Source organism: Chanodichthys erythropterus, chromosome 14 (assembly GCF_024489055.1).
Source record: "Chanodichthys erythropterus isolate Z2021 chromosome 14, ASM2448905v1, whole genome shotgun sequence".
Taxonomy (NCBI): Eukaryota; Metazoa; Chordata; class Actinopteri; order Cypriniformes; family Xenocyprididae; genus Chanodichthys; species Chanodichthys erythropterus.
The window spans coordinates 1160591-1174245 of record NC_090234.1 but is presented as its reverse complement, the minus strand read 5'-3'; the positions used below and the strand labels follow the sequence as shown (position 1 = coordinate 1174245).

The following is a 13655-nucleotide window of genomic DNA, read 5'->3' as shown; positions in this document are numbered from 1 at the left end:
TTTAATCACATATAAACATTGATCAGAACATAAATAGAGCCCGTCGAATGATAAACAAGCTCAAATGTGCAGCTTGAGCACCACTGAACCAGTGAGATGTTAGATATCCGTCAGATCTCACTTCATTAAAGGGTTCGTTCTCTCCTCACGCTCTCAGACGTACAGGACTTTCTCTCTGTTCAGTAATTAGTAAGCAGATCTTCTGGTGTAGCCTGCACTGCCTGATTGATTCATTAGTGTGTGGAAGTGTGCAGAAATACATGTTTTGAACTATCACTGACTTCATTATGTCCGGTGTTTGATTCAGTGAGCGACTCCAGAAATACCTCACTTCACAAGTGTGTGTGAAACACTGAACTCGCTGTGGGTTGGATCAGATGGTGGTCACTGTGGCTGACGATATGCGCTTCTCTGAGTCGGCACACGGCAGGAAATGGAGTGTGTTGTGCAGGAAGAGGCTTCAGCACCTCAACCCACAGTACAACACACACACACACGTGTGGAGAATAAAAGAGTAAATCGGACTTCTCTGGGACACACAGCATGTATTCTGGGATATTTCAAAATCACTGTCTGACGTGTTTAAGCTTCTGTGATGTACAGAAATAAGACCGTGTTGAAATATAAGCAGATCCTGAAGTTCAGCTCCAGATTCTGGAAACTGCGCTCAATTTGACTCATTTCCACAAGTTCCAGACTTGTAGTGCAGGAAATTCCCATAAACATTAATCACTAAAACTCCGGCTGAATGAGTAAATAGATTCACGCAGATCAACAGCTCAAATCAATCATTTAACATGTTTCTGTCAGACTGTAGTTTCACAGACAGCAGGGATGGAAATTAATGGGGGCTTGGGATGAAAATGCCCCCAAATTCAAGATAAGGGGGCAAAAACAGTGCCCCTCATGGCTGTCGTGACTAAAAGTGTCAGTTGTGGCATTACCCTCACTGTAGATTGGCTCATGGTGCCTCACATTTCTGCTGATCTTCTGAATGCAGCGTCCAATCAGAGGAGGTGTTCACTGTTCTGTCAGAAAGAGATCAATGCAGACGCTTCAGTGATTATAACCAGGGTTCAGAACTCACAAGTGTTCACATCATTTATTCCCAGTTTTAATAACCATTTGTTTTTCATGCTACTGAAATAATGAATGTGAAGTCTTGATTTTCTAATCTGTGAAAGCAATAAACAAATTCATAAACATTTTAGCTTGGTTTGACGGTAGCCTTGCTTTTTCCCACACAAAAATCTTTCTAATAATCATGAATAATCATTACAATATCAAGAGTGAAAATCAGCAGTAATGATTTTGTCATGATATCACATGAGCAGCATTAAACCGTCAGACACCGCTTCTGCTCCTCCGCTGCACTGTAAAGATGGCTTCTGTTGATGTTGACATCTGCCACGTACTGGAAAAGTTCATTCTGACCCTGACAGACAGCGTGAGTGAATCAGCACTAGTGAATCTCTGAGTGAATCAGCACTAGTGAATCTCTGAGTGAATCAGCACTAGTGAATCTCTGAGTGAATCAGCACTAGTGAATCTGAGTGAATCAGCACTATCTGAGTGAATCAGCACTAGTGAATCTCTCTGAGTGAATCAGCACTAGTGAATCTCTGAGTGAATCAGCACTAGTGAATCTCTGAGTGAATCAGCACTAGTGAATCTGAGTAAATCAGCACTAGTGAATCTCTGAGTGAATCAGCACTAGTGAATCTGAGTGAATCAGCACTAGTGAATTTGAGTGAATCAGCACTAGTGAATCTGAGTAAATCGGCACTAGTGAATCTGAGTAAATCGGCACTAGTGAATCTGAGTAAATCGGCACTAGTGAATCTGAGTAAATCGGCACTAGTGAATCTGAGTAAATCGGCACTAGTGAATCTGAGTAAATCGGCACTAGTGAATCTGAGTAAATCGGCACTAGTGAATCTCTTGAGTGAATCAGCACTAGTGAATCTGAGTGAATCAGCACTAGTGAATCTGAGTGAATCAGCACTAGTGAATCTGAGTGAATCAGCACTAGTGAATCTGAGTGAATCAGCACTAGTGAATCTGAGTGAATCAGCACTAGTGAATCTGAGTGAATCAGCACTAGTGAATCTGAGTGAATCAGCACTAGTGAATCTCTGAGTGAATCAGCACTAGTGAATCTCTGAGTGAATCAGCACTAGTGAATCTGAGTGAATCAGCACTAGTGAATCTGAGTGAATCAGCACTAGTGAATCTGAGTAAATCAGCACTAGTGAATCTCTGAGTGAATCAGCACTAGTGAATCTGAGTAAATCAGCACTAGTGAATCTCTGAGTGAATCAGCACTGGTGAATCTGAGTGAGTCATCAGCACCAGTGAACCTCTGAGTGAATCAGCAGCATCAGTGAATCAGCACCAGTGAATCTCTTTTTGAGATCCGTGTGGTCAGGATGTGTCAGAACTGTTCTCAGCGCCGTCAAAATAAAAGTCACATCAACAAGCGCAGTTTAGGTCACTTCAGGCCCCAGGGAGCATCAGTTCTCAGGGAACCGCACTGCTCTCCAGTTCCTACATCTGAGTTCCAAGAACAACCCCTACTATTATGCCATGCACATGTTGACTTTTTATTATTATTTAAAGAAGAAACCAAACCAATGTATAGATGACATTTGAAGTTTAATGCTATAAACAATCAAAAAATCATGAGTGTTTTTAGCTTTTTTTCTATATTTATACAAAAATATGGCACGCAGCTGCTTCAAACAATGGTGTAAAGCTATTCAACGCATCATTCAATGTAAATTATGATAATCCTTATTAACGGTAATGGCAATTTATTTATATAGCACAATTAAATACAACTTACATTGTCCAATGTGCTTTACAATAGTTAAAAACACAGAAAAACACAAAGTAAAAAAATACATAAAAAAATAAGCAATAAAACAGAATTGTCGAAAAATCCCATAAAATTGACTAGAATTAGTGCTTCAGCGTTATAATGTAACAATAAATTACAATGTTAGGGTGCTTCAACATGTATTATGTGCTTTATCAAACAAATATGTTTTCAACTGAGATTTAAAAACAGATAAAGGTGAAGGCAGTCTAATCGAAATGGCAGATCATTCCAGACTCTAGGACACGGTCCCCTGCATTTTCACCTTGATTTAGGGACAGACAAGTGTGTCTGATCAGATGACCGCAGTGATCTGGCTGGACGGTGCTCAGTCAGGTAAGGTGGAATCAGTTTAGAGATTTATAAATGAAGTAAAATGTTAAAATCCACTCTGCAGTGTACTGGTGACCAGTGAAGGGAACGTAAAATAGGAGTGATATGATCCCGTTAGGGCGGGGGTCATTAATAATCGCAATTACAATTTCAAGAGAATAATCAACAATTATGATTTTTGTCATAATCGTGCAGCCCTACACACACACTCACACTCACACTCACACACACACACACACACACACACACACTTGTATATGTGGTTTTCGGGGACTCTCCACAGGCGTAATGGTTTTTATACTGCACAGACGGTACATTCCCTACACTAATCCTAACCCTGTGCCTGTCTGAGAACAGCAGATAACTCGATGTTTTTAAGACGAGCTCAGGCTGTAATGAGATGTGCTGCAACTTATTTATAATATTAGTAAAGCATAACCCTTTTTAATGTGAAAATATAAGGTTCAGTTGTGCGGTGCTGCCCTGTCGGTCCCTGTCGGTGTGTGAACGAGGCTGACCGCCTTTATATAACGCCCTATAATCAATGAGGACGATCACTGCCCTGTGTTTCAGTGAAGAGACTGTAGTGAAGGGTGTGTTTGTTGTGCTGCTCATTGGTCAGCCCTGGCTGTTTAATGGTGCTATATCTAAACTCGGGGTGGGAATCTGTAGTCCCCTCACGATCCGATCCGATTCTGGGAGTCACGATCCGATTCTAAAACGATTCTGGGAGTCACGATCCGATCGACTTTTTCTACTTATTTAGTTTACCAACTTAAACCTAAAAATCCTTACATTTACATATCCTTACATAAGTAATTAAGTAGGCCTACTTTTTTAAATAATTACAAATTGAATTTTTTTTTTTTTAAAACAAATGTAGTTTAAACTAATACAACTTCAAAACAAGCAAGCAGTAAATAATAAAGAGGAGCACCGAAACAGATTTCAGGTTATCTGCACGTTTTCTCATGTTTTCTGTCGTTTGATTGTAACATCATTAGACATCGGGAGATCTAATAAGCATTCACGCACAGATCTCTTTTGAAATATAATAAGTAATGTGGTTTGTCTGTCCATTTAATATCTTAAGACAAAACTGGCTGTGTTTAGGCTAACATTACATTAATTTTGCGTCATAAAACCATTTTGAGATGCAAATACATTAAACCACTTACAGCCGAACGGCATGCGCAGTCTTCACAAACGAATCACGCGTCAGCTTTAGAAATCGAAAGCCTTCTGTAAGTGAGTTTCATATTTTAAATGTATAAGTCCACTGCATCCCAAACGACATAAATGATGCCTTCATAGAGCGCTTGACAGGAAAATATCGACGGGCTAAACCACGCAACCTGTGCAGTGAAACCCTCGAATGTCGTACTTCGCTTCAGCCTTTCCACACTTCATGAGAGATTGTTTCACGGAAGGTTCGAGTGGTGTGTGTGGTGTGTGTGTGTGTGTGTGTGTGTGTGTGTGTGTGTGTGTGTGTGTGTGTGTGTGTGTGTGCGTGTGTGTGTGTGCGTGTGTCACAGATGACAAAATAAACCGAACAAAATGAAAGTCGGCGGCAGAAACTAAACGCCAACTTAAAGTCCAGGCCCGGTCCGGTCTCGTCCTGTGATCCGTCCGGAGCTCCTCTGCGGGACTCGTGCCGGTGTGAGGCGCAGGTGACGCTCTTTAACACTCGTCCCGCTTCACGCCACAGCCACGCCCTGTGTCTCGGTCAGCTCCAGAGGTCATGTGATCGAATGTGGCCGACTGAAAACCGCTTCAGTCCACTTCAGAGTGACGCTTCGAGGCCATGTGACGACTGCTTCAGTGTGGTCTGAATCTGGAAACGATCGATGTGACGTCATGCTCTGCGGTGTGTTATTTAAAAGCATAAATTCAACATTGAACACATGATCATCAATGCAAACGCATGCGCTCTACTCCACTTTACTGCAGCGCTGCCGTCCTGCAGATTCAGTGCTTGCGCTCTTCTGTTCCAATAAGAGGTCATGTGACACATCCTTCCTCTATTGGTCACACGTCTTCATGTGATCCGAGTTCAGAGGTCACCACACTTGAACTCTGGAGCGCAGCGATGTGAATATTCCTCGCTTGAGCTTGTGTTTCCGGCCTCCAGCGTTCACGTGTGTGTGTGTGTGTGTGTGTGTGTGTGTGGCTGTGTATCGTGAGCGTCTGCTGCTGTCAGGACTGAACCCTAGTGAACGTCCGTCCAGAGCTGAGGAGTCACAATGGATGACAAAATAATAATCACAATATACTTTTTTGATCAAATTGTGTAGTTTCTGCTATAATATAAATAATAAATCATGATGAAAGGCATGTTTCAAGTGTTTAATGTGTTGTCACTGTGGTGAGCGCTGCACTCACGCCTGAATGACTCTCAGTGAGCGTGAAGATCACAGGCGGCAGCCATCTTACACGTGTGTCTGTGCTCTGGATTCACATGAAGCTCTCTTCGCTATAGTGCAGACTCTGTGCTGGACGTGTTGAGAGAAGCGTGGCGTCGCTTCACATCAGACCTCTATTAGTCGAGGCCTGCGGCCGTGGCCTGCTCGCTTAAGATGGAGCTCGTGCTCTCTCTCTCTCTCGCTCTCTCTCTCTCTCATCTTAAAGAGGAAGTTCACCCAAATATGAACATTGTTGTTCCAGACCTGTATGTCTTTCCTCCTCCTGTGGATCACTGAAGACATGTTAAAGAATGTGAGTAACCCAACAGTTTTGGTGACCTTTGACTTCCTGTACGTTTTGTCCGTCCTCTGGAAGTCAGAGGGTTCATCAGCTGAATGGTTACCCATAATCTTAAAAATATCTTCTTTTGTGTTGAGTAGAAGAAATGAATTGACACAGGTTTGGAGGAAGTTGAGGGTGATTCAGTTTGGGTGAACTGTCCCTTTAAATGCAGTTCAGAAATGGTTCCAGCACAAGCGGTGTGTGTGTGTGTGTATGTGTGTGTTCTCAGATGATGTGAGGTTTCTCCATCGGTCATGTCCTCACGCTGTCAGTGTGAATGTTCAGTCAACAGGCTTCTGAACACAAACACTGGATTCCTCTTCCCATCAGGAACGATCATCTGCCCTCTCTAAACCCATGTGTGTTTTTTTCTCTTCAGTGCTTGTCGACTGTTTTTCTTTGTGTCGGCCAATGAGACGGAGCTTTGCGTCACGTGTCCGGAGCCATGCAGACACGCCTCAGAGCTTTTGGTGGCGCTGACACACTGAAATCAGTGCAGGATGATGATGGAGCTGCTGCTGTTGGTCACATGACTCCTCAAACAGTCACTTTAGCCCAGTGTGAGTCAATCTGCTCCTGTGCGCTCACGTCTGCAGTGCAGTTAATCACGTCAAACACATCCTCATGATCATGTGTGTTTGAGGCCTGCACTGCAGTTATGGCCATCAAATGGCATTTTCCATCGCACACATACAGATGAAAGCTTGTTCGTTTATTATCATATGATTCACTGAGCATGTGACCTCAGCACGAGGCTCTGATTGGCTGAGGGAGTGTGTAACCAGGCAGACTCATCCGGCCGTGTTGAAACACTGAGCTCAGCTCTGAATGTGTGAGAGGAGCGTCTGATTCCCGCGCCGTCTCTCTCTCGGTTGCCGTGGTAACTCGGGTCTTAATCTCTAGGGCAGTCCAGATTAACCCATGTGATCCTGAAACGGCTGAGGATCCTCGTGCCAGAGCCCATTATCACTGAAGCTCATTTGGATGGACTGAATTCTGTTTCTGTTTGACTGTTATGAAAAGCTTTTTAATGAAGTAATGAAGCATCTAACATCAATTTTAAAAACTCATTTTAATCATATCTCTTTCTTGCCGTGAATATAGCCAGGCTAGCTAAACTATAAACAAAGAAAGAAACAAAGTCTTGAAGGGTTCGTTCACCCAGAAATGACACTTCTGTCAGTAATTCCTCCCCCTCACGTCAGACATTCGTTCATCTGCACAACACACATTACGCTCTCACGTTGCTTCATAGATTGAGTCACTGGAGTCACATGGATTGCTTTAATGATGTCTCTCCTATCTTTTCTTACGGGTGTGGAACGACATGAGTGAGTAATTAAAGGGTCATGAAACTCCCCCGTTTTACCCTGGTCGTTCACACCTCTGAGCTGGAAAAACTCTGTGGAAATGGGCGTGTCAAGCTCTGGAAAAGTGGGAGTGTAGAGGGGGAGAAGAGGGGAGAGAACAACCAATGAAGCACAGACATACAACACACTCATTATACAGAATTATGAATATTAATATATGAGCATGTAGAAAAATGACCACAAACTCACAAGCACAAGGGAGAAATGTGAAAGAATATTTAATAGGGCTAATAATAGCTACTTTGATTACGTTTACGAGCACTGCAGTCTCAAAATCAGTCTAACCCGTTCAGATAGGCTACACCACTGTATCAGTGTCCAGTTTGCACATATAATTCATTTGAAGAAGACCTGATGAAATATGTGTGCATAACTACACCGTGCTGGTTAATGTTTGGTGCAGGAGAATGTGTAAAAAATTCCTTATTCTGTATGAGCTGTGTGTCACGTGGCTAGTGTTATTAAACTCATCGCGGAGCTCCGCGCTGAAACCGAGCATATGCGCGCTCCGCCTGTATATCAGAAAACAATCGTATTTTTCATGTTTTTGTGTTCAAACTCCAGTTCTGACCGCATCGCGAGCAAAATACAAACAACACTCATGTGCTGCTGTGCTGAGGGAAACAGCCTACGGCTCGCGTGTTTGAACGCCGCACTTTTGTGACATTTGAATTCTCCGCTGTAATGTAGATTACAACAAAACAATCCACATGCACACAAACCTCTGCTCTTGTCGCAGGAAAACACATTGTGTTGTAGCACTGAGGAAACGAACACCAACGATATGTCTCTGAATGACAAGAGACCGAGGCGAGAGAAGTGATGCTTCCTCATGCATAATACTGCAATTATAATCGTATGCACACTACAGCGCAGTGATTGGATTGAATGAGCTTCATGTCATGAATATATATGTTGAGAATCTATGTCAGCATGTTCGAAAGTACACAATGACGTCAGATTTTGTGTCGTTGCTCTGTTGCTTTTCAAACAGGAAGACAGAAATCACTCTGAAAAATCCAAAAATAACTATTTTTCACTTATGAATAACATTAATGAGTACCTTTAGTGTTTTCAGTGATGTGCGGCCTATATACATATCTGTTTACATCTCAAAAAAAGTGTTTTGGGGTTTCATGACCCTTTAATGACAGAAATTTCATTTCTAGCCAAACTAACCCTTGAATCTCTTTACTTGCGCTGGGTTCACACTCACTGTTTTTCCTGCATGAGAGTGATGCGCGGATCACGGTTATATCCACATCGGATAATCCGCCAACGCAACGACAACGCATTTCTATTCAGGGAAAACCAATCAAGGAAAGCATATGCCTAGAGCACCTCCTAGTGGTCATTATATAAAACACACATGAGAGATTGCTTGAAAACTTTAACTAAAAACATACACAAGCTTAACAGAGATTATTCTGTTATTTTCAACAATTATTCACTGTTTTTTCAACAATGATGTAATGAAACTGACAATTTTAGTTTGAAGCGAGTAAAACCTGTGTTTCTAGGCTATTAAGGAAATGTCATTTTGCCAAAGAAGATCTTCTAACAGCAGATCTGGGTGATGTTAGAGCTGATCCGCACAGGCCCTATAGAGTTCAGGCACAAGATTTCTTCTTAGTTCAGTTTGCACACTGAACATGGGTTAGAGCTCTTCATTTTGAACTCGACTGATGAATTAATCTTTAAAATGTACACATTTATCTTCCAGGGCATCATGAGCCCCCTATAGGGACAGAGGTACACCCACTACAGGAAACACAATCCTGTGGGAAACACTGTATATATGAGAGTGTTCTCAAAATACAAATCTCATTCTCTTGATATTAAAACACCTAAAATACGTGCCTGTAAAAGTGTTTTTTCTGCTGTGATCAGGATTTTACTCATTTTGAGCCAGGAAAAACCCTGTCATGGATAATATTGGAAGCGCATGTTCTCATTGGTCAAGCACAGCTGGTGAGAATGGTGGCAGATGTTTTATTTCTGGAGAAGCAGTGAAACACCTGCTTGATGAAACACTGAGAGCGACCCGTGTGACCTGCTGGAGGTCCACTGGAAGCACATCAGGAGTCTTCCCAATAACAGAATCTGGTTTGTTCAATTTATTTTGTGAGGATTCAGAAGTATGCAAATTGAAATGGCCAGTGTGTGTTATTTTGTTCCTGAGGGTAATGTGATTTAGGCTTCAGAGGTAAATGAAGCTTGACCTTTTCGGGCCGTGAAGGTTTTGTGGCAGCAACTGTACTGTTGTACATGGAGGAAGAGGTCTGAAGTACTTCCCCTTATGTGACTTTTCCTACAGATCAATTGGTTTTGCTGCTCATCTGATCTTTTGAATCTGAATAATCTAAATGAAGACAAAAGCACAGAATGAATGTTGACTGATGGACACACAGAAACGATTTCAGACTGTCCCAGATGGTGGGAGGGTTCAAAAATGAAAAGCATCACAAATGCCACATTTCAGTAATAATCGTTGCACACTTTGAAAGTGCTGTAGGTCTTTACTCAAGCTGGTGAAATCTCCACCTAGAGTTAACGCTCGGGTTAGCACTGTTCTTCATCAGCACTGTCTGATGTACTGCTCGAACCGCTCTTCACATCCTGATAGCAGTCAATAATAGAGTGCTCTGAATATTAAAGAAAATAATGAGTGTGTGTAATATAAAATCTACCTGCATAAATAGTTCAGAAACATGGCAGGAAAAAGAAAATAAATAAAAGAGATAAAAACAACAAAAAACAGTCCTCCTAAAACAGGATTTCTGTATGAAAGAATGCAGAGGTTTTCAGAGTCTGCAGAATCTGTCCAAATTGCGACTGAGATCACAAGTTAGTTTCTCCAAAGGAAAAAGGCAGATAACTGATGTGGTAATCATGGGAACACACAGACCAGCTCAGAAGAATACACTTTTTTTTGCCCCAAAATAAAATAATTATTGAATGGACAAAAAGGTTTTCAGGTGTATGTTCAGCAGATAAAAGAAGGTTATTTCCTGGATCACAGAACAGCTGAACGATCACAGGGACTAAATAACTGGGAAAATGTGCGCTTGGATCTCTTACATTTAAAACAGATTTGAGCAACTAGACGACATTCAATGAAGGCAAACAGGTTTAGAGTAAATCCTGTGGGAAAAACTGAAATTTTGTTCATGTAGAGAAATTCAAGTATGCTTTGGAAAATTACCGTTACAGATCTTAGTGCAGTCCGACCTGAATGATGATCCCGTTCAGCGGCTTCAGAGAGTCATAAACACAAGTATTGATCCCAACACTTTGGAGAATCACAGATTGAATTTCAGCAGGATTTGTTCTGCCTCAAGAGACTCTGTGAAAAGCCGAATTTGAAGATTTGTGAAAAGATCTACAGGGAAAATGTTAGTCTAATTTGTTCAAATGACTTTAAGAAGTCATCAAGCCTGAGAAATCAGACAAACCCTCGGAGCTCCCAGCAGACCAACACTCCTGATCCGAGTCGGACAATCAGGATTCAGAGCCAGGAGGGATCGAGCAGACATGAATATTCAAATGTTTTCTCACATCCCTACAAACCGATAATGTATTATAAATAATGACATTATCAATAAGGGAATTCCCATCGGTCTGATCGCCGATCAGCAGGAGCGACTCTGGTCTGATAACATGGACGAAGCAGATTTAATCGAGGGAGAATATAATGATTTATAGCGTTGACTCTCCCAAGATGTCCGCTTTTTCAAATGGTTTTTAATTGTTTGAATTAGAGGAGAATAATTGGTCTCAAGTTATTCAGATCAGAAATATTAAAGATCTCTTTCTGAACCTGGACCTGACCGATTGCAGGGGACACATTTTCCTAAATTAACTTTATATCCCGACACGGCAAAGAGAGAACGCTCTTTCCCACTCTCTGTGATATCCCACTTTCATCGTGTTGGTCCTGATGGATCATATCACAGATGTATCGCCTTCGATATTGAACGCGTTATTGCGTGGCTTATCAGTGATCTACGGCTCTGTCTATTAAATGCCGCTGCATCTGAAAGCAGGTGATGGCGATTTAGCGGTAATCAGGGAACCGGCTTTACTGACGAAATGCGCGTGACAATCTCATGCGATATATCCAGCCCTAGGACAGCATCTCGCTGATGGTCCGAAAGGTGCGTAATAGTCAGGATGGATACACTTATTGAACATTTTAGTGTTAAATAAAAACCCTTGTGTGTGTGCCGTCAGATGAAGTCCTGCAGGCGTCCATGCGCTAAACGCACATCCTCGAACGAGCGCGGATTTCCAGCGGATTTACTTTGATATCTATTGTTTGATCCATGATCCAAAGTCATAATTTAGGATGTGCTGAATAAAGCTCTCTCAGAACGTGACGTGCGACGCCGCGCTGACTCACGTGTGCGTCACATGCTCACGGTCACATGCTCAGAGCAATATTGTACGCTACGGCATTAAACCCTTTATAACAAGCAGAATGATGCAGTCACGATACACACAGTGTCACTTTTAGCTATGTGTTTTATTGTGTTATAGTATTTCAAAGGACAAAAACATGAACTTTAACTATTGTCTTTACATCATCAGGCTGTCACTTTACACCGACGCTCGGCCCATGTGACGTACCGTAAGCTCGAGCACTCCTCTGAAACGAAAGCTAATGAAGTCTCGTACAGATAGCAGCCGTGTTCGAGTCTGACGCTTCTGAACTATAGATTCATGAAAATATTTATAATCGAAGGATCTCTTCAGAGGTCACCACCTTCGTTCCTTATCATATTAACTGAAGATCATTATTTTGATTGGTTGGTGATCAAGTGACTAGATTTGTTAGCAGATATTTGGTAAAAAGCGAAAGCTTTTGAATGTGGTGATCCGTATTCAGCGGTCCATGCATTCACAGATGATTTCAGATTAGGGCGGATGCTCATGAATTTGCTCTAGCTTAATGATGGCTTCCTCAAGATTTGTCCTAGGAATAAGATGACCAGGTGGTGTGGCTTTAGCTGCATCCCGTATCCTAGCTGAAGGCGTCTCTGCTTCAAGCCACACTTGTGAGAAACTGTCCAGACAAAAGAGCAGACGGGATCAGCGTTTAGAGGAGACGTGTTTAACCTCCAGTCTGTAGGACAGGACTGAACTGCTCCACAAACGGTTCAGGGATGGCAAATAGTCAAGAATATGATAATAAAACACATAGTCCCTCACTTTAGTATTCCCTGGCTCCATATATCTATCACACCTGTATGATTGAACACTGGATGAGGAGCATCAGTCCAGAGAAGCACCATTATGCCATTAAAGCCACCCAAACCTTCAGCGCTCTGCTCCTGCAGATGGGCTCTCCGGCCACAGTTTAATGGACTCCAGATGAAGGTCATGTGAACACCTCTGGGAACACCTGGATTGCAAACGTTAATTGAGTTTGTGATCGTTTTCTAATTGTTACCACAGTACACTTCCATAAGGGCTGTAGGAGAAAACTTCACTCAAACTACTGTGTGGTTCGATCTCAGTATGGTCAGGTGACCTTTATTTCTGAGTGTTTCAACAGGAAAATAATGATTGTTTCAGCCTGTTTTTCTCTGTAAGTGGCTGAAGTTTCGGCGTATCTCTACAGCGCTGAACACACACATGCTTTTGTGTCTTTTGATAATGATCGTATCATCTTCCTCTGTGTTTGTGTTCAGGGTCGACATGTCAAAACCGGACAGCTGGCCGCCATCAAAGTCATGGACGTGACTGAAGTAAGTCCTGCTCTTCACTTCAACACACTCCAGTTTGGGATGTAAAACAACAGGGATAATATCAAGACACACACTGTTCAGACCAAAAACACTTCTACAGAGTATATCTGTCTTTTCTGCTTAGCAATACTATGATTGAATTGAGTCCTCAAGAAAAAGCACACATAAAAACAGGAATTACCCGTTCTCCTCAGACAGCGTGACAGAGGAACGGCAGAGCTAGCGGAGCGTTTGACCCTTATTTTGCTTCCTAAGGAAGAGACCGGTTTTCACCCGTTTGGTGGGAAGAGAAACTAACCCATCATGTGTGTATTGTTAACACAATGCAGGACATCATTGAACTTTTGCTCTGATACTCTTTTTCTAGTTTTTATCTTTCCAGATTTATACATTTAGTGAAAAGCAAAATGTGAGTTTTGATGAAGTGTTGTTATACTGACAGTGCCAGAATGAATTATTTTTACTTGTCAAAAGTTCAGACATTCTGTAATGTGTACAGTCTAGATCATTTACTGTACACATCATTCAGTCAGCTCATTCCCAACATGATTAATATTATTCACATTCATAAGAGAGACG

The 13655-nt window shown here is 42.0% G+C and overlaps 1 protein-coding gene across 3 annotated transcripts in view; it reads left to right on the top strand.

The window, feature by feature from the left end:
- map4k4 (mitogen-activated protein kinase kinase kinase kinase 4) overlaps positions 1-13655 on the top strand; it is a 45701-nt gene that overhangs the window by 1434 nt on the left and 30612 nt on the right. For all 3 annotated transcript variants that reach the window (XM_067410521.1, XM_067410520.1, XM_067410522.1), the window contains exon 3: positions 13020-13076. In XM_067410521.1, coding sequence (XP_067266622.1) covers positions 13020-13076 — 57 coding nt within the window. The remainder of the gene's footprint in view (positions 1-13019; positions 13077-13655) is intronic.